Source organism: Polistes fuscatus, unplaced genomic scaffold (assembly GCF_010416935.1).
Source record: "Polistes fuscatus isolate 324 unplaced genomic scaffold, CU_Pfus_HIC Scaffold4, whole genome shotgun sequence".
NCBI classification, from domain to species: Eukaryota; Metazoa; Arthropoda; class Insecta; order Hymenoptera; family Vespidae; genus Polistes; species Polistes fuscatus.
This window is the reverse complement of record NW_025113118.1, coordinates 12889687-12906851: the sequence shown is the minus strand read 5'-3', so window position 1 is coordinate 12906851 and position 17165 is coordinate 12889687. Positions and strand designations below refer to the sequence as shown.

The 17165-nt window shown below is 26.8% G+C and overlaps 6 protein-coding genes across 8 annotated transcripts; 4 read left to right on the top strand and 2 right to left on the bottom strand.

The window, feature by feature from the left end:
- Positions 1-406: 406 nt before the first annotated feature.
- On the bottom strand, positions 407-2083 carry LOC122521243 (cysteine and histidine-rich domain-containing protein). Its single transcript, XM_043641802.1, has 4 exons — positions 1806-2083; positions 1117-1679; positions 851-1039; positions 407-772 (listed from the first exon to the last, which is right to left on the bottom strand). The coding sequence occupies exons 1-4, from the start codon at positions 1882-1884 to the stop codon at positions 584-586; spliced, it is 1020 nt and encodes a 339-aa protein (XP_043497737.1). The 5' UTR covers positions 1885-2083; the 3' UTR covers positions 407-583.
- Positions 2084-2601: 518 nt separating this feature from the next.
- Positions 2602-3428, top strand: LOC122521246 (elongin-B). Its single transcript, XM_043641804.1, has 3 exons — positions 2602-2729; positions 2834-2927; positions 3124-3428. Exons 1-3 carry the CDS (start codon positions 2727-2729, stop codon positions 3375-3377), a joined length of 351 nt encoding a protein of 116 aa, XP_043497739.1. The 5' UTR covers positions 2602-2726; the 3' UTR covers positions 3378-3428.
- A 1384-nt stretch (positions 3429-4812) lies between these two features.
- LOC122521244 (esterase AGAP003155) lies at positions 4813-6609 on the bottom strand. Its single transcript, XM_043641803.1, has 5 exons — positions 6517-6609; positions 6164-6323; positions 5883-6077; positions 5473-5613; positions 4813-5380 (listed from the first exon to the last, which is right to left on the bottom strand). Exons 1-5 carry the CDS (start codon positions 6541-6543, stop codon positions 5247-5249), a joined length of 657 nt encoding a protein of 218 aa, XP_043497738.1. The 5' UTR covers positions 6544-6609; the 3' UTR covers positions 4813-5246.
- A 294-nt stretch (positions 6610-6903) lies between these two features.
- On the top strand, positions 6904-10853 carry LOC122521241 (ADAM 17-like protease). Its single transcript, XM_043641796.1, has 14 exons — positions 6904-7359; positions 7478-7616; positions 7699-7799; positions 8021-8142; positions 8214-8364; positions 8438-8634; positions 8699-8893; positions 8962-9100; positions 9183-9337; positions 9420-9500; positions 9627-9835; positions 9910-10148; positions 10235-10350; positions 10420-10853. Exons 1-14 carry the CDS (start codon positions 7281-7283, stop codon positions 10726-10728), a joined length of 2232 nt encoding a protein of 743 aa, XP_043497731.1. The 5' UTR covers positions 6904-7280; the 3' UTR covers positions 10729-10853.
- Positions 10854-11165: 312 nt separating this feature from the next.
- On the top strand, positions 11166-12746 carry LOC122520760 (ubiquitin thioesterase otubain-like). Its single transcript, XM_043641010.1, has 5 exons — positions 11166-11392; positions 11461-11513; positions 11684-11983; positions 12089-12289; positions 12370-12746. The coding sequence occupies exons 1-5, from the start codon at positions 11350-11352 to the stop codon at positions 12565-12567; spliced, it is 795 nt and encodes a 264-aa protein (XP_043496945.1). The 5' UTR covers positions 11166-11349; the 3' UTR covers positions 12568-12746.
- Positions 12747-13568: 822 nt separating this feature from the next.
- On the top strand, positions 13569-16123 carry LOC122520758 (histone-lysine N-methyltransferase, H3 lysine-79 specific-like). 3 transcript variants are annotated; one of them, XM_043641008.1, is made up of 5 exons: positions 13569-13813; positions 13968-15109; positions 15187-15378; positions 15473-15663; positions 15751-16123. In XM_043641008.1, the coding sequence occupies exons 2-5, from the start codon at positions 14024-14026 to the stop codon at positions 15929-15931; spliced, it is 1650 nt and encodes a 549-aa protein (XP_043496943.1). In that variant the 5' UTR covers positions 13569-13813; positions 13968-14023; the 3' UTR covers positions 15932-16123. The 3 variants fall into 3 exon arrangements, with proteins under 3 accessions (XP_043496943.1, XP_043496942.1, XP_043496944.1); XM_043641007.1 differs by having other exon boundaries at positions 13570-13678; XM_043641009.1 differs by having other exon boundaries at positions 13571-13678; positions 15754-16123.
- Positions 16124-17165: the final 1042 nt, after the last annotated feature.

Here is a 17165-nt window from a genome sequence, read left to right as displayed (position 1 = left end):
CTTTTAAAAGCGCACGCGCTCTCTCATGGATCGCGGCTTTCTCGCAAATTGTTGAACACCACTGACGTCATAAAATGAACGATTCATTCGAATCATTTCTATTATTTATGATATATGTATAGTAAATCGAACGTTCTTTAAATACATAGCTGCAAGTTATTTCTGAATCATTGCTTGCTATGTTTAGATTATATATATATATATATATATACTTTACTTATGAATAAGAATGTTGTTTTTATATTGTTACGAATTTTTACTTTTGAAATTGTTCTATTTTTATATCGTTATTTTCATCAAAGTCCTACATGCTATTGTGTATCTTGTATATTTCAAGGAATGTAGGATTAAAGAAAAGATGTGTTTCTTTTTTTATCGGATGCAGAATACCAAACCCTTAAAAATATTTTTGAAGTTTTTATTTATTATATATTAACAAATTTCTGGAATACATTTTTAATTTTTCATTTTTATGTATATCTCTGCAGTAACGTATATCTTTAAAGATACGTTTGGTAATAAAATAGGATTATTCGAACAAATTTTGTTAAGTCTTAAAATTATAAAACAAAAATTCATTCAATTAAAGATCATTGAGATCGATTGCATCTACTTGTGAACTAATTTTTTCTTCATTTTGTGCATTCTTGTCTTGGCTATTCGGTGTCCTAACAAATTCTAAACGAGGCCAAAATATAGGTTCATGTTTCTTTAATTTAACTTCTGCTTTAGTAGGCAGCATATTGAGGCTACATTCAGCAACATTGACCATCTGCAAATGATAAATGTAATAAATAGTACAATTATTAATATCTCATTTATAATAATTATTACGATTAATGATACTTACTTGATTTAATTCTATGTCTAAAGCATATGTCGAATTTTCTTCTACGAGGAATAAATCCATGCTTAAATGTATAGGGTTTATTCTCACACTTGACCGATCAGGGTCGTAGTTCTTGGCATAAATTGAAACAACTACATACGTTGGTGTTTGATGCCAATCCATTCTACATTGAATTTTTTTATCGTTATTCTAAAAATAAGTAAAAGTAAAATGTTTAAGGTTGATAAAATTTTACAAGAAATAATATATTCATTTTTAAAAATTACCTTAGAAGTCCAATAATGTTCTCCTTCCTTGCATCCTGGTTGTTCTAAGAATACAGAAAAGTCTGTAGTTTTCTTTTGACAACACGACCAATATTTCATCCCTTCATGAAATATAGGAATTCCAGGATGATGAAGACATATTTCTTTATCAGACTCTGGTCCTGCGTATTTGGCTTTACAAGAATTATTGTGGCAACTTTGACCGATGGAAATTTGATTTTCATCTTCATTAAGTTGTGTTAATGTTGTCAAGCCTTTAATTTTTTCCAATAATGCAGGTGACACAGTTGGTTTTAATACAGTTTGAGGAGAATCAAAAGGTGGTCTTTTTAACATTGAACTATTACTATTAAGTCTTGCACGTACTTCAATAACTTCATTAGCTTTAGATTTATCTACGGCAGGTTTTTCTTGTACTATAGGCTTTACATTTGTATGGTATGATTTAGTACAACCTTTGATATTTAAAAATTCTGTAAAATCTGTACACTTTTTACTACAACAAGACCATCCTTTATAAGCATCATGAAAAACTGGTTGACCAGGATGATGAACACAATCACCTGTAACAATATTAGAGGTTAAAATTTCCTTAATCATCAAATCATTTTCTCCTACAATAATTTATAAAAAATTAATCATTTTTGTGATATGTATGTGTGTGTGTGTAACATCATTTAATTACGTACCTTCTTTGTTATCATTCGGATCAAACATTTGTCCACAGCCACGATTATAACAATGTAATAAAACCTTTTCTTCGGACATATTTTTCTATTTGTTATTTATTTTATTAGCGTAATATTTAAATTATAATTTCTTCTAGCTTTTATAAATTATAATTTCTTTCTAACTTTTATAAATTATAATTTCTTTCTAGCTTTTATATATTATAATTTCTTCCTACTAATTCAAATTCACTTCCGACCTCAAGCACGTATCAGTACATTCTAGCACGTTCGGGAGTCCATTTCAAATCTTATATTATGGCCATTTCCATGTAGAGTGCAACAAATGCACTATGTCGACGATGATTGGTTGATTAGTATCATGTGTTAAAAATTATTTAATTAAAGTTTACCATTTAAATATTCGTCAAAATTAGAAAAATACATGCATATATTTATAACAATATAATTCTTTATAACAAAAAATTATTCATTTGATATAATTAATTTTAAAATGATTATAATATCGTTGAAAATAATGTAGATTTACTGATATTTATAAAGCAACATTGTGATTGGAGAAAAATAAATTCGGCGATGGCAATTCCAATTTCCTTTAAAATAGGATAACCAATCGTGTAATTTGTCTCATGTATGACGTATGCAAGACTGCTAGTGTATTTATGTGGTACAGTCTTATTTTGGAGAAAAATAAATTCGGCGATGGCAATCCAATTTCCTTTTTAAAATAGGATAACATCGTGTAATTTGTCTCATGTATGACGTATGCAAGACTGCTAGTGTATTTATGTGTACAGTCTTATTTTAACCTTTCATTTATAATCTGAAGGTCTTCAAGTAAACATAGGATCATTGAACCTTATAAACAGTGTAAATTATTATTTAATTCGCGATACATTTAATTACACAATTAGATCCGTAATGGTAAGAGGTTCTAGCATTAAATATGACTATTTACATTATACATATTTAGTTGTTTCACTCGACGATGATATAACCTACAAATGTGACTGTTCAACACTTTGCAGGACGTATTTTTAATGATTAGGCGAAAAAATACAACTATTTTTACGGATGCTAAGGACAATACAACAGTTCACGAACTTAAAAAAATTATCGAAGGTAAACATATTTGTAATACAGTTTTAAGTGCATATAAATAGATGTGAACATAAAAAATATATAATTCTATTATATAATATATGTGTGTATTGTTATATACATCATACCGGTGCACATTTATTATTTATTTAAATTGTTGAATATTAACATTGAATATAAATAGAAAAGAAATAGAAGTGTAATTATTATTTTTTAGGTATATTGAAAGTACCGCCAGTGAATCAACAACTATTTAATAAAGACAATGTTGTTATGTCTGATACTAAATACTTGTCGGATTATGGACTGACATCGGTAACCGCTAAAGCGCAATGTCCAGCATTGGTAGGATTAGCTATGCGTCAAGATAATGGTCAATTTGAACAACTTGAAATGACTCAATTTTCTCTACCGCCTGATCTTCCCGATGTTATGAAGGGTTGTGAGCCTAACGGTTCAGAGTCTCCTTGAAGTTACATAAACTATATTGTGAATCAATTGATAAAGAAGTATTGTGTTTGATACAGTTTAATATTTATGAGAAAGACCTTTCTACTAAATGCTGAAGATTATATGAAACCAGGATGTGAATAATAGAAAGACGTACAAGTTCTTACATTAATGCAAAGTGTCTTAGGGATTTCTCAATTCTTCTAGAGGAAACAAAAAAACGAAAAAAGAAAAAAGAAAATAAAACAGGTAGTTGCAATACTTCCAGGTCTTCTTGAACGCACAAGTACTTCTTTTTGTACTTGAACAATTCAAATCAGCATGCTAACAAATATTTCTAAAAATATGCGTTCATGGTCCTGTACGTTAACCAAATTTAATATTAATTAGCTATGAAATTGTCTACGCACAAGTACTTCTTTTTGTACTTGAACAATTCAAATAGCATGCTAACAAATTTCTAAAAATATGCGTTCATGTCCTGTACGTTAACCAAATTAATATTAATTAGCTATGAAATTGTCTCAAAGTTTTGTTACAGTTAAAGAAATATAATAAAATACCTCATTCGCTTATATTTAATTTATGACTAATAGTTTATACATAACGTTATGATAATATTTCTTTTCTTTTTTTTGTAATGTTATCACACCCTTACAATACTTTTTTAATTAGTTTTTATTTAATATCGAACTATTAAAATATAATACATATTTTACATCGCATTGAATCGCACTATAAATCTTTATCTTGTGATATAAAGAAGAGGAAGAAAGGAAAAAAAAGAAAATGATTGTCTTATTTAATATTGAAAATTGATTATGTGCAAAATTGACTAATATCAAATATTGAATAATATTGCTTTTAAATCATGCATAGACTGTTATTTTGTTCACTTTATCCAAATTACATGCTGCTGCTATACTCAAAAATTATTACTCGCGACATTGTTATATGATTGTTATTATGAGAGAAATCATATAAACGAGTTAAACATTAAATATAACATTATTGGACATGATTTACACGAACATTTAAAAGTGCATTATATTAATTTCTCAACATGATAATATTGTTAGAACATTTGAAATGACGTAAAAAATATTTGTAAATGAGTTACATTATTTTGTAATTAAAATTGTTTACAAAAATTACTAATTTGCATTATTCGAAAAAATTGTAAAGTAAATGAAATAAGTCATAAAAGGTTGTTCTCACAAAATATACTGTGTACTTTATAAGTTATATATAAATATATATATATATGTATATATATATATATATTTATGCATAACATAATTGCTACTATTCATGTAACTATAGTACTTTAAGATAACATATAGCGATGTTTATAAATCATAAGAACGTATTTCGTAAATTTCATAAAGTTTCACAACAATCATATATGGCTTGGTTAAATTTATACAAATAATAGTAAAATTAATAATCCGTAATGTTTCTTTTGCCTTCCATATTATTTGATTCAACAGCTTATTTAACAATTCATTTATATGTACATTTTATATGTAAAAGAATTTTTTCATGAATTGATTTTAATTTTATTAACAAGAACATTTTTATTTAACATCCGTTGTATTAAGTAAATAAATGCAATTGTAACTTGCTAAATCTTGCTAATGATATTATGAAATTGTGTTTATTTTCACTTTGTACAGAGAGTTAATGTTTTATGTAAGTTTTAAATATATTTGCTAATATTACTATATCGAGGTTTTTTTTTTTATTTCTTATAAAACTTATGATGTAAATGCACACTTGATCTACCATAAGAGTAAGTCTTGTTTATAAATACAATTTCATATATATAATTAAATTATGGTATCGATCTTGACGCATTGATCGATTAATTAATTTATCACAAGAAATTTATCAGTGCAATTTTCTTTCCATCATGTCCATAATGAAAGTTTTATAAACATTTTTTTGACTTGGTATATAATGTCCACCTTCGTGTATAACTTTGTTACAATCTTTAAATAAATTACATACTTTTTCAGCCATATCTAGAAAAAATTAAGGAAAGAATAAGTAATAAAGCTGCTTAATAACAAAATAATATTATTATTGTACGTATAAAAGAAAATAATTATTTTACCAGTTGGAATGACTTTGTCGTTTTTACCATAAATATGCAACGATGGTATATCTATTATTTCTGTATAGTATTCAGCATGTGGCATGCATAATGATATAAATCCCGATATGATAATGGCAAAATTAAACTTAAATGGAAACACTGAAAAAGTAATAACGTTTTAGTAAAACAAATTGCGAATTATATTATACATAACACATATTCTTTATATTAACCATTTAAGTCCTAAGAGTCTTTACAAAAATTTTCTTGGCAAATGCCAAACAGTGAGACCACGTATCAATTGCATATTCGTTTCACTTTTTGACAAAAAATCTGAACAGATTGTTGTTTGGGACTCGAACAGTTAATCTGATATAAATAACTAATTTATATAATACAATTGTGATAACATAAGATAAAAACTGAACTTTTTCTTTGCTGCATAACGCATAAAATAGCAGTAAAGGCTGCACCCTGTGAAAAACCAAGAATCCCATCAAATGGGCCTTGTTCTTGGCATGTTTTTAAAATTAAGTCTAAACTATCCTCAAAGCCTATACAACGATCACTTGGTACGGTTGCTTTGAATACACAATCTTCGGTATTGAACCACCAACCATAGTCTAATATATACAAAAACATAATTAATTATCATAAGCAATATATTCTTTTTTAAATATTAAAATAATTATAATAAACAATAATGTACCACTTTCTTCTGCATCTTTGACAAGTTCATTTTCAGTTGGAATTTTATGAGGTGCTCTTACAAATGTAAAATCCAATTGTTTCTTAAAGCCCTTACGCAAAGAGCCTAATTTACTTTTAAATATGACATCGGACTGATGATATCCATGAATAGCTAAAATCTAAAATATCATGTAATATTTTTAAGATACAATAATGTATTATTCAATTAACGTATGATAAAATTTTAGGACAGCAAAATAATAAAATTTAAGTAAATTAAGAATACAAAAGCAAAGCAAAACATAATCTTAAACGTTTTAAATAACTTTTTCGTATGCTATTAATATAATTAATTTTGTAATCAAAGCTCACTTTTAGTTTATTTTGGACAACCTGCATTATTAAAATCTTAATAAAATTACAATGAAAAAAATCAATGTTTTAGGAAATATTTTTCAAATTTCTTTACATACATAAGAAATTAAATTCTAAAATAAATTTATCTTTAAGTAACTATAACCACATTTAATAGGGAATTTTTATAAATCGCTTTATGATTGTACAAATTTCTTGTCTATGATACTGAAGCAATGAAAGAATAAACATATTGTAATCTAATCTCATTTTATGATCATATTTATATGCACATAATATTTTGATAAAACATTATATATAAATAAATCTCCTCTCGATAGTCGAAATCTATGAATAATCGAAACATATTACATATTTAGTAAATTTCGATTGTATCGAAATTTGACAGTACCAACTTTAACACGCAGACAATGTTTATCAAACCGTGTAGTGTTTTCTTTTAAAAAACAGCCTTCTAATTTATAATTCAAATCTTTATATAGAAAGTGTGTTATATTTCTAATCTTAACCTGTTCAGTGAATTACAAAGCGTAAGAAAACAATAAAAATAGAAGGATCATGATTAGACATTTTTTGGAAGATATGTAATATATACAAGAGTATAATATCAACGTTAACACCGTTGCATTAAAATGTCATTAAATGCATTATTTAACAATTACCAAAATTTTAAAACAATTTTAACATAAAAATGTTGTTCTTATCTACAAATAAGAAATGAGTGTATGAATGTGCATATGATTGTGTACTTAACCTAATCTATGAACAATTTTACTACAAACATGAAATATTTTTATAAATTATTAATTGTTTATTGTATTTTCTTCTGCCAAAATATTTGTAAGTTAAATTTTGTTTAATAACAAATTATAAATAATTGATATTATTAATTATTAAGATTTTTAAGATTTTTCTTATTGTTAAATTTTTTTCCCATTTAATTATCATTTTTCTGTAGATGCACTTCATAGAAATTTAAAATATTATGAAACTGTACATACGTCAAACTTTCAACATAGAATTGTCAAACGAGGCACTCAACACAGTTATCATCCATATAATAAAATAAGCGAACTAGAATTTTATTCTCATGGACGGTAAGGTTTACGTATACATAATAATTCTATTTATCTTTAGTATATTGTATTATTTAATATATTTCATTATTTATTGTTATAGTTATTTTCGCCTTATTTTAACACCAAGAAGAGAAGTGATACATTCCAATTTTAAAGCTTACGAAGTCAACGGTGATGGGAAAGAAAAAACAATTCATTTAGGTATGTAATATAAACTATATGTAGAAGTACATATTCATTATTATATATTTAACATATTAAGTGCCACATTGATAAATATACGTTGAGTATACTTTGTGTTAAGGCCATGTCAATCAGTAGTTGTCAACACTTACATATTTCTATGACTAAAGAATTATCGTGGTCTAAATGGAAAGCTTAGCTCTTAACATATTAATAATTACAATCTTTTTTAAATTTAGATCATGAAAGTTTTTATCATGGACGAGTATTTGGAGAAATTAATTCTCATGCTCAAGTACACATCGATGAAGGGATTGTAACGGCAAGCATTACTATCTCCGATGACACATTTCACATTGAAGTAAGATATAAATATTTTATATATAAATTTTCGAAAATTTATTAGATTATCTAAATAAGCGCAAATTTTAGCCATCGTGGAGACACCTTCCTCATTTGGGAAATGAAACGATGATCATTTACAAATCTTCGGATGTTAAACTAAGCTGGGAACATTATCAAAATGGGGTAGGTCATACTCATGGTAATCCTAAGACGTGTGGATACGTTAAAGAAGATATGGGTAAGTATATTACCATAAGATATTACCAAAAATAGAATTGAAAAGAAAATAAAATAAATATTTTATTTGGAAGAGGTTCCAGTGAAAGATGACAAAGAATTTATAGAAAATCGTGATTTTGAAGGAAGTGAATACAACAGAGTTAAAAGACAAACGGAAACGTACGAGTACACGCCAACAAAAACAAGATGTCCTTTGTTATTGGTAGCTGACTATCGTTTTTATCAAGAAATGGGTGCTAGTAGCACCAAGACTACAATTAACTATTTGGTAAAGGGTTAAAATATGAATAATATTGAGGAAGATAATATTTTTGAATGAATATAATTTACAGATTAGTTTGATAGACAGGGTACATAAAATTTATAATGACACATTATGGCAAGAACGTCAAGAACAAGACGGATTTAAAGGAATGGGCTTTGTTATAAAGAAAATAGTTGTTCATAGCGAACCAACACGTGTAAGAGGTGGAGAGACACATTATAATATGGTCAGAGAAAAATGGGACGTTCGAACATTGCTTGAGGTACAATTACAAAAAATCACTTTTTTTAAAACAAATAATTAAAAATAAATATTAAATTGAATGTGCAGGTTTTTAGTCGGGAATACAGTCATAAGGACTTTTGTTTAGCCCATTTATTTACTGATTTGAAATTCGAAGGTGGTATTTTGGGATTAGCTTATGTAGGATCACCACGTAGAAATTCTGTAGGTGGTATTTGTACACCAGGTAAAAATTTTAAATAATAATTTTATTATTAAAGCGAAGTTTAGTATTTTTATTCTTAAATTTTGTCTCATATATTTTGCAGAATATTTCAAAAATGGTTATACACTTTATTTAAATTCGGGACTGAGTTCTAGTAGAAATCATTATGGACAAAGAGTCATAACTAGAGAAGCAGATTTAGTAACAGCACATGAATTTGGTCATAATTGGGGCTCCGAACATGATCCTGATATAACTGTAATTTCTTTTTTTTTTTATTTAAATAATTTCATGAATATGATTTATGTAATACTGCAATGAATATAACTTCGATGCATAGGAATGCAGTCCAAGTGCTAGTCAAGGCGGATCATATTTAATGTACACTTATAGTGTCAGTGGTTATGACGTTAATAACAAGGTCAGATAAATTTAACAAATAAATTTAATTAAACTAAATCAAAGTATTAATAACTAAATAAAGCTAAAATATATATATATATAAAGTATAATTTATTTGTTTACATAAAATCTTTTAAATGTACAGCGTTTTTCACCATGCAGTTTGAGATCCATCAGGAAAGTATTACAAGCTAAATCAGGTCGTTGTTTCTCAGAACCTGAAGAATCCTTCTGTGGTAATTTGAGGGTAGAAGGAGACGAGGAATGCGACGCAGGACTTTTAGGAACGGAAGATAATGATCCATGTTGTGACAAAAATTGTAAATTACGACGGAGTCAAGGAGCAGTATGCAGGTAATATTATCATCATGATACAACTTGTTAATTTTATTTTCATGCATTAATGCATATGTTTGCATATCTTGCAGCGATAAAAATTCACCTTGCTGCCAAGGTTGCGCGTATATGCCTGTAGGAGTAAAATGTAGAGATGCACAGTACGCAACTTGTGAACAAGAATCGCGTTGTACCGGAGCATCAAGTGAATGTCCCAGATCTCCACCAATGAAAGATGGTACCGGTTGTTTAGAACGTGGTCAATGTCGTCTTGGCAAATGTGTGCCGTATTGCGAGACTCAGGGTTTGCAAAGCTGCATGTGTGATACAAGTAAATTTCGATATTCTATTAAGATTAATTTTTATCATTTACATTACATACAAGAAGTATGTGTAAATAACATATTAATATTACAGTTGGTGATGCATGTAAGAGATGCTGTAGAATGAGTTTAAACGAAACATGCTTTCCTATTGATCCGCAAGATATTTTACCCGATGGTACACCTTGTATTCAAGGTTTTTGTAATAAGGTAATACTTAAAATTATGTTTTTAAAATTGTAGACTTTTTATTTTATTAATTATCTGCATCGTATTTAGGGAATATGCGAGAAAACGGTACAAGACGTTGTGGAACGTTTCTGGGATATTATCGAAGACATAAATATTAACAAAGTAATGAGATTTTTGAAGGATAACATAGTAGGAGCTGTGATAATAATCACTGCAATTATATGGGTACCAACGAGTTGTGTTATAAGTTACATCGATAACAAGCGTGTAAAAGAATGCGAAAAGAAATGGCATTGGAAACATACCGATGATCTTATTCATCCAGATGAACATAGACAAGTAATTTATGTGGGTGCTCAAAGATCAAGGCTACCCCATTCAACGCAACAATCTTGATTTAATTAAAACTCTACTTTAACATTCCAAGTACATACAAAGTTATCTAGTCGAAAATGATGTACATTTTAATAATTTTATATATAACAGAGTTAAATAATTTAATATATATTTAATATATAAATTATTAATAATAATATATATATACATGTGTTCTAGAGAAGTATTATAATATATAATTAAATTAATCATTTAAATTCAATTTGCTACCAAGTGTAATAATAACAAAAATAAAGAATAATTATAAATGTAATAAAAAAAATATAGAAGATTTACAGGTTTTGGACTTTAAATACAATTTTTTGGAAATCAAGTTCAATTTGTATTTATAAAGTTTGAATTAATTTAAATAGGAATTTAGTTTAAAATGTTGCCACTAGGAGGAGCTTTGGTCGTTCTGTCGGCAAGAAGAATGTAACTAAAATTTCATTTTCTTATGATTACTAAGAACACATTTTCATGGTTAAATTACCTAGATTTCCGTTCCACGATAGAAATCTACCAATCTGAAGCCGTTAAATCTTCAACAGAAAATATTTCAATTTCCACATGGACATCTGGCTTTTGTTTACGATTGATAATTTGACAATTGTAGTGAAATTTATGAAAATCTCATGAGATATGGAAAATAAGTCACCGAAAGATCGGCGAGTAGAAAACGCAGGTAATTGTACGTTATTTATTATTGACAAAATAATATCACTTATATATCATTTTTGTGTTTTATCGCAGATGTCAACCAAGATGAGTTAATTCTCCAACAGCAAAGACGTATAGAAAAGGAGGTTAATATTCTTCTTCAAAATAAATCCTATGAAATGTTGAATGATTTAATAATGAAAAATTGTTGAATTAAAGTGTAAACATTGATTGTGTTTAGTATCTTGCATTATATTATATTTTAATAAGAATATTAATAGTATATAATTGTGACTTAAATTTCATTATATTTCAGATATCTGAATCTATAGCTTTAGTTGGGGAAAAGGAACCATTGAAAAGTTTAGAACAGGAATACACAGAAGATGAAGTATACCTGTCGAAAGCTAAAGCTTTGGGACAAAAATATTCTTATATCAGAAGAACGAGGCCTGATGGCAATTGTTTCTTTAGAGCCTTTAGTTATGCTTATCTCGAAAAACTAATCGGAGATAAAAATGAGTATAATAAGTTTAGAGAACTTGCAGTTAAAAGCAAAGAGAATCTTGTAGCGCTAGGTTTTCCTCAATTTACTGTTGAAGATTTCCATGATACGGTATAACTAATATTTGATATTACAAAATGGATTGCAATTGAAATAATTTAATTTATGTAATTAGATGCTTAGAGAATAATAATATTCTTTATATTTTGATTTTAGTTTATGGAAGTGATCGACAAAGTAGGTGGAGACACAGAGTCTAGTTATTTAGAACTACATAAGCTTTTCAATGAGCAAGGTTATTCTGATTATGTTGTTGTATACCTTAGATTAATTACCTCTGGTCAGTTACAAAGAGAAGGAGATTTTTACCAACATTTTATAGAAGGAGAACGAACTATAACAGAATTTTGTCATCAGGTTAACATTTCATCTATTATCATTAATTTTATTTTACAGAATATTTAATACGTTTTCTTTTTCTAATTTATATGTTACAGGAAGTAGAACCAATGTATAAAGAATCTGACCATATTCATATTATAGCAATGAGTACTGCTTTAGGTACCGGTGTTCGAGTTCGTTACATGGATCGTGGTGCTGGAACTGAAGTAACAGCACATGACTTTCCAGAAGGCGCTACACCGGCTGTTCATTTACTTTATCGTCCTGGTCATTACGATATACTTTATCCTTGATAAATTAAGTCTAAAGCCATTTTTTTTAAGTTCGTTATTAAGAAATATACTTCGTTTAATGATTTTTCCAACATGTTTAAAAGGAAAAAATATGAAACTATTTTTACTGCGAACTATTTTTACGATTTAGTTTTGAGTTTTTTAAAATTAATTATGCCATTCAATCATGAAACTATAAATGTGTCAATATAAATTATTTTAAATAAATAATATAAATATACTTTATAGCATTAAAATACGAAGGAAATAAATTATTAGAGAGAACATTTAAAATTATAAAAGAACATTTAAGATTATCTATGAAGATCATGAAAAATTTTTTCTGAACCACCTCAATGTTCTTCCTGCTCTTGCTGTGCAAAACTTTTAGCAGCGTGCATTAGAATCTGGAAGAAAACAAACAAAGAATTGTGTTAAATATCATTTATTAATTATGAAGATTTACTTATTTAAAAAATAAGATATGAATGAGACAACTACTTCACTGCTTTTGGAACCTCTCTGAATCTGTCTTGCAAGCGATGCAATATTATTAACATTAACTTGAACTCTATCCGCTAATCGCATTTTAGAATCGACAAATAAACTGCGTGCACTTGTACTAGATGCTGAAGCCATTCCGTATCGTTTTTCATTAATTCTTGGATAAATTTTGATGTTGATAATATTCAATCGTGTCAATGAAATTAAACAATTTTCTTATGGCGACGTTATTTCATGATTTTAAACGGTAACCAGAAAAGTTTAAACATATAATTTTTAACCAAATTCTGATCTTTTAATCAGTATGATTTTTTTATGCGTATGTGTGATACATAAATATATGTATACGATTATTATAAATTATTATTATTATTATTTATATTTATGATTTAACAAACATTGCATATATTTTACTACAAAACGTATAAAAAGTATTCGCGAATGGAATATTATTTTATATTTCTTTAAATTCAATTTATTAACACAATTTATTAAATTCAATTTATTAAACACACTTTTTTGTATGTGCGAAATAACAGGTTAAGTGTATTATATGATGTACTTTATATTGCACTGATGTATGACCATATGTAAACATACACCATGGACATATACGAATGAAAGTTAGGTTAGTAAAAAGCTGCGATTCCGAAAAGTTTAAGTTTTCATGACCACGTTACTACCAAAGTTATATTAAGTTATTAAGTTATAAAGTTATAAAGTTATATTATTATATCATAGATATATAAACAAATATTTTCTGGCAAGTTTTCGATAAAATAACTATTTTTAAGTTCATTTTTTATCGTGTAAATCATATTATATATTATATTAGGTTATATCTACAAAGTTGATGTTTAAATAAGAAAATAGAACACGTATTATATATTTATTTAAAAATATTAATTTTTATCTAGGTAACGCAACATTTATAATGATAGTATTCTACAAATAGACTTTTAAGAACTTGAAAATGTTAAACAATGAAATGAATATAGAGAAAGAAATTGTTGATATAAGAAAAGAAAACAGAAAAAAATCTAAGAAAAGAAAAATTAGCAATAACATTGAAATTCCAGTAGAAAGCATGTTTAGCGATGAAATTAATATAGAGAAAGAAATTGTCGATAATAATTATCAGAAAGAAACAAACGGAGAGAGCTATGACATCGCAGACTCGGTTGAAAGCATGCTTAGCGATGAAAATGAAATAAGAAAAGAAAAAAGAAAAAAATCTAAGAAAAGAAAAATTAGCAATAGCATTGAAAATCCAGTAGAAAGCATGCTTAGCAATGAAAATGAAATAAGAAAAGAAAAAAGAAAAATTAGCAATAACATTGAAATTCCAGTAGAAAGCATGCTTAGCGATGAAATTAATATAGAGAAAGAAATTGTCGATAATAATTATCAGAAAGAAACAAACGGAGAGAGCTATGACATCGCAGACTCGGTTGAAAGCATGCTTAGCGATGAAAATGAAATAAGAAAAGAAAAAAGAAAAAAATCTAAGAAAAGAAAAATTAGCAATAGCATTGAAAATCCAGTAGAAAGCATGCTTAGCAATGAAAATGAAATAAGAAAAAAAAAAAGAAAAAAGTCTAAGAAAAGAAAAATTAGCAATAACATTGAAATTCCAGTAGAAAGCATGCTTAACGATGAAATTAATATAGAGAAAGAAATTGTCAATAATAATTATAAGAAAGAAACAAACAGAGCAGAGAGGAGCAATGACATCACAGACTCAGTTGAAAGAATGCTTAGCAATGAAAGTAAAATAAAAATAAAAAAAAGAAAAAAGTCTAAGAAAAGAAAAATTAGCAATAACATTGAAATTCCAGTAGAAAGCATGCTTAACGATGAAATTAATATAGAGAAAGAAATTGTCGATAATAATTATAAGAATGAAACAAACAGCAATAACATCACAGATCCAGTAGAAAGCATACCTTGCAATAATATTGATATAAAGGAAGAAATTGTTGATAATAAATGCGATGACATCACATATCTAGCGAACAGAATAAGAAAAATGGAAGCATCTTCTACTGAGGAATCAATTGTAATATATTTTATTTTATCAAAGTGTATTATTTGTAATTATAAATTCGTTTTTTTTTAATTTTATTATTAATTTAGAAATTAAGTATGTTAAACGTAAAATTAATACATGAAGTACCACCGCAACATAAAATTGAAGTACGTTCAGGAACTCATGCACCTACTCGAGAAGAATTGGAACAATTTAAGGCTATAGCAGGGTTAAAGAAGGGTTGCTTTTCGTCACAGGAGGATAATATAATTGTTCATAATTGGAAACAATTTTGTAAGGTGAGAAATGAGTATGTTAATGTTGATAGAATATGGCAATAATAAATCAAATGGATTATTTAACTTATCATATAATTTTTCTAATATAATTTAGTTACACGATTGGAATGAACGAAATTCTAGAGCATTTTTAAGTCTAAAAGATTGGAATGGCAAGAAATATATATGTAAGAAGAAGGAACTGAAAAAGTTTGTACAATTTTTAGCAAATGGTTTACCAAATCGTACATTATTCAGCATATATCATAGGTTTAAAATTTTATACAGCTCACATGAAAATAGAAGGTAATATATTTCTTCTTACTGATGTCGTCAACGTATTCAGTATTTATTAATGTGAAATAAATAATATAGCCAAAATATTTTTTTAAGTAGATATACAGAAGAGGAGAATGAAATTATATTAAAATATATGGATCAGAAACAATACATTGACGAAAAACGAAAATTCGTTGATTTAGCAAAGGTCTTAAATAGAAGCAGGGCGTCCGTTTGGCGTCATTATCGATTACTAAAAAATAAACGTAAAGATAAAAGTGAATCCGGTTGGTAAAATTAGAAGTGACTTAACAATGTTTCTACCTCCAATTTTGTAAAATAATGAAACGAACAATACTCCAGTACTTTTGTGAAAAAAAGTTTATCTGTTTTTTATTGATAGTATCAAATAGTTTCTTTTCAAATAATATACATTGTATATACTTTAGAACTTAACAATCACAATACATGTATCTGTTTCTCTTAACAGATAGACTAACTTCGTTAAGTTTAACTATTTGTAGTAAAGTATTATTTTAAAAAAATAATACTTTAACTATTTGTAGTAAAGTATTATTTTAAAAAAATAATACTACGCATTTCAAATTGAATGTTCTATATTTTAATAAATCATTAATGCATAGATAAAGAAAAATTAAATATTTTTTGTTGTTCATGTAACGACTTGTCTCGTTATCGTCATTAATATCACACGATTTTATTTACATAATATTTTGTTTTCACTATCGATAAAAAAAGTTAATTTTAAACATATATATAATAATTAATCATAGGTTTTTAAAACTTGTAAATTAATTAAATTATTTACTTTACAATTAATTACAAATGAATGATGTTGGAATTATGAGTGTTATATATTTTATGTGCAATTATGAAACATAGCATGCATTATAAAATGTATCTTTCATAGAAAATGCAAACCACATTTTTTTGTTACAATGTTCAATATTATTTTTGCCACGATTTTTATTTGTACAAAGCAATTCAAAAGTTCTAATTTATTATACGCAATATTTAGCAAAGATTATGTTTTTTTTGTATATTATATAAAACATTTTATTTTACTAAATTTGTAATTTTTTTTGGCTTTTTGTTATCTTGATTTTAAAAATATTTTAATATTTTTGTATACACATCTGTTTACTTATTTGAAATACTGAAACAACATGAAAGAAGCTAAAATGAAAAGGAATATTTCTATTTAAGTTATTATGATATACAAAATAATCATTCTTAATGCTTCAAATATTTACAATTTTGGAGGCATCTAAAGTCTAGATGAATAATAATCAGTCTCTTCCCCTAATATGCATATTTGCAAGAATGAAAGTACTGTTATTAATTTATGTTAAAAATTCATAAAATATATTTCTTATTATGCTGTTTTTCTTGTAATAGATCAAATTAGTAATTTATGGATCGTTAAGTTCATACGAACAATTTTGTAAAAATATACGTGCAATTTATATTAAACAAATACACACAAATGAATGTGTATAATATGAATA

Excerpts from the sequence above, each read along its gene's own strand:
- LOC122521243 (XM_043641802.1), bottom strand. The coding sequence starts at position 1,884 with ATGTCCGAAGAAAAGGTTTTATTACATTGTTATAATCGTGGCTGTGGA. Across the intron at positions 1,680-1,805 it reads TCCGAATGATAACAAAGAAG|GTGATTGTGTTCATCATCCT; the intron begins GTACGTAATTAA and ends ATATTGTTACAG. Across the intron at positions 773-850 it reads TAGACATAGAATTAAATCAA|ATGGTCAATGTTGCTGAATG; the intron begins GTAAGTATCATT and ends TATCATTTGCAG.
- LOC122521246 (XM_043641804.1), top strand. Across the intron at positions 2,928-3,123 it reads ACTTAAAAAAATTATCGAAG|GTATATTGAAAGTACCGCCA; the intron begins GTAAACATATTT and ends ATTATTTTTTAG.
- LOC122521244 (XM_043641803.1), bottom strand. The coding sequence starts at position 6,543 with ATGCAGGTTGTCCAAAATAAACTAAAA. Across the intron at positions 6,324-6,516 it reads TTGTCCAAAATAAACTAAAA|ATTTTAGCTATTCATGGATA; the intron begins GTGAGCTTTGAT and ends ATGATATTTTAG. Across the intron at positions 5,381-5,472 it reads CGACAAAGTCATTCCAACTG|ATATGGCTGAAAAAGTATGT; the intron begins GTAAAATAATTA and ends AATTTTTTCTAG.
- LOC122521241 (XM_043641796.1), top strand. The coding sequence starts at position 7,281 with ATGAACAATTTTACTACAAACATGAAATATTTTTATAAATTATTAATT. Across the intron at positions 8,143-8,213 it reads ATGACACATTTCACATTGAA|CCATCGTGGAGACACCTTCC; the intron begins GTAAGATATAAA and ends CGCAAATTTTAG. Across the intron at positions 10,351-10,419 it reads TTCAAGGTTTTTGTAATAAG|GGAATATGCGAGAAAACGGT; the intron begins GTAATACTTAAA and ends CATCGTATTTAG.
- LOC122520760 (XM_043641010.1), top strand. The coding sequence starts at position 11,350 with ATGGAAAATAAGTCACCGAAAGATCGGCGAGTAGAAAACGCAG. Across the intron at positions 11,514-11,683 it reads AAAGACGTATAGAAAAGGAG|ATATCTGAATCTATAGCTTT; the intron begins GTTAATATTCTT and ends ATTATATTTCAG. Across the intron at positions 11,984-12,088 it reads TTGAAGATTTCCATGATACG|TTTATGGAAGTGATCGACAA; the intron begins GTATAACTAATA and ends TTTTGATTTTAG.
- LOC122520758 (XM_043641008.1), top strand. The coding sequence starts at position 14,024 with ATGTTAAACAATGAAATGAATATAGAGAAAGAAATTGTTGATATAAGA. Across the intron at positions 15,110-15,186 it reads CTTCTACTGAGGAATCAATT|AAATTAAGTATGTTAAACGT; the intron begins GTAATATATTTT and ends TTATTAATTTAG. Across the intron at positions 15,664-15,750 it reads AGCTCACATGAAAATAGAAG|TAGATATACAGAAGAGGAGA; the intron begins GTAATATATTTC and ends TATTTTTTTAAG.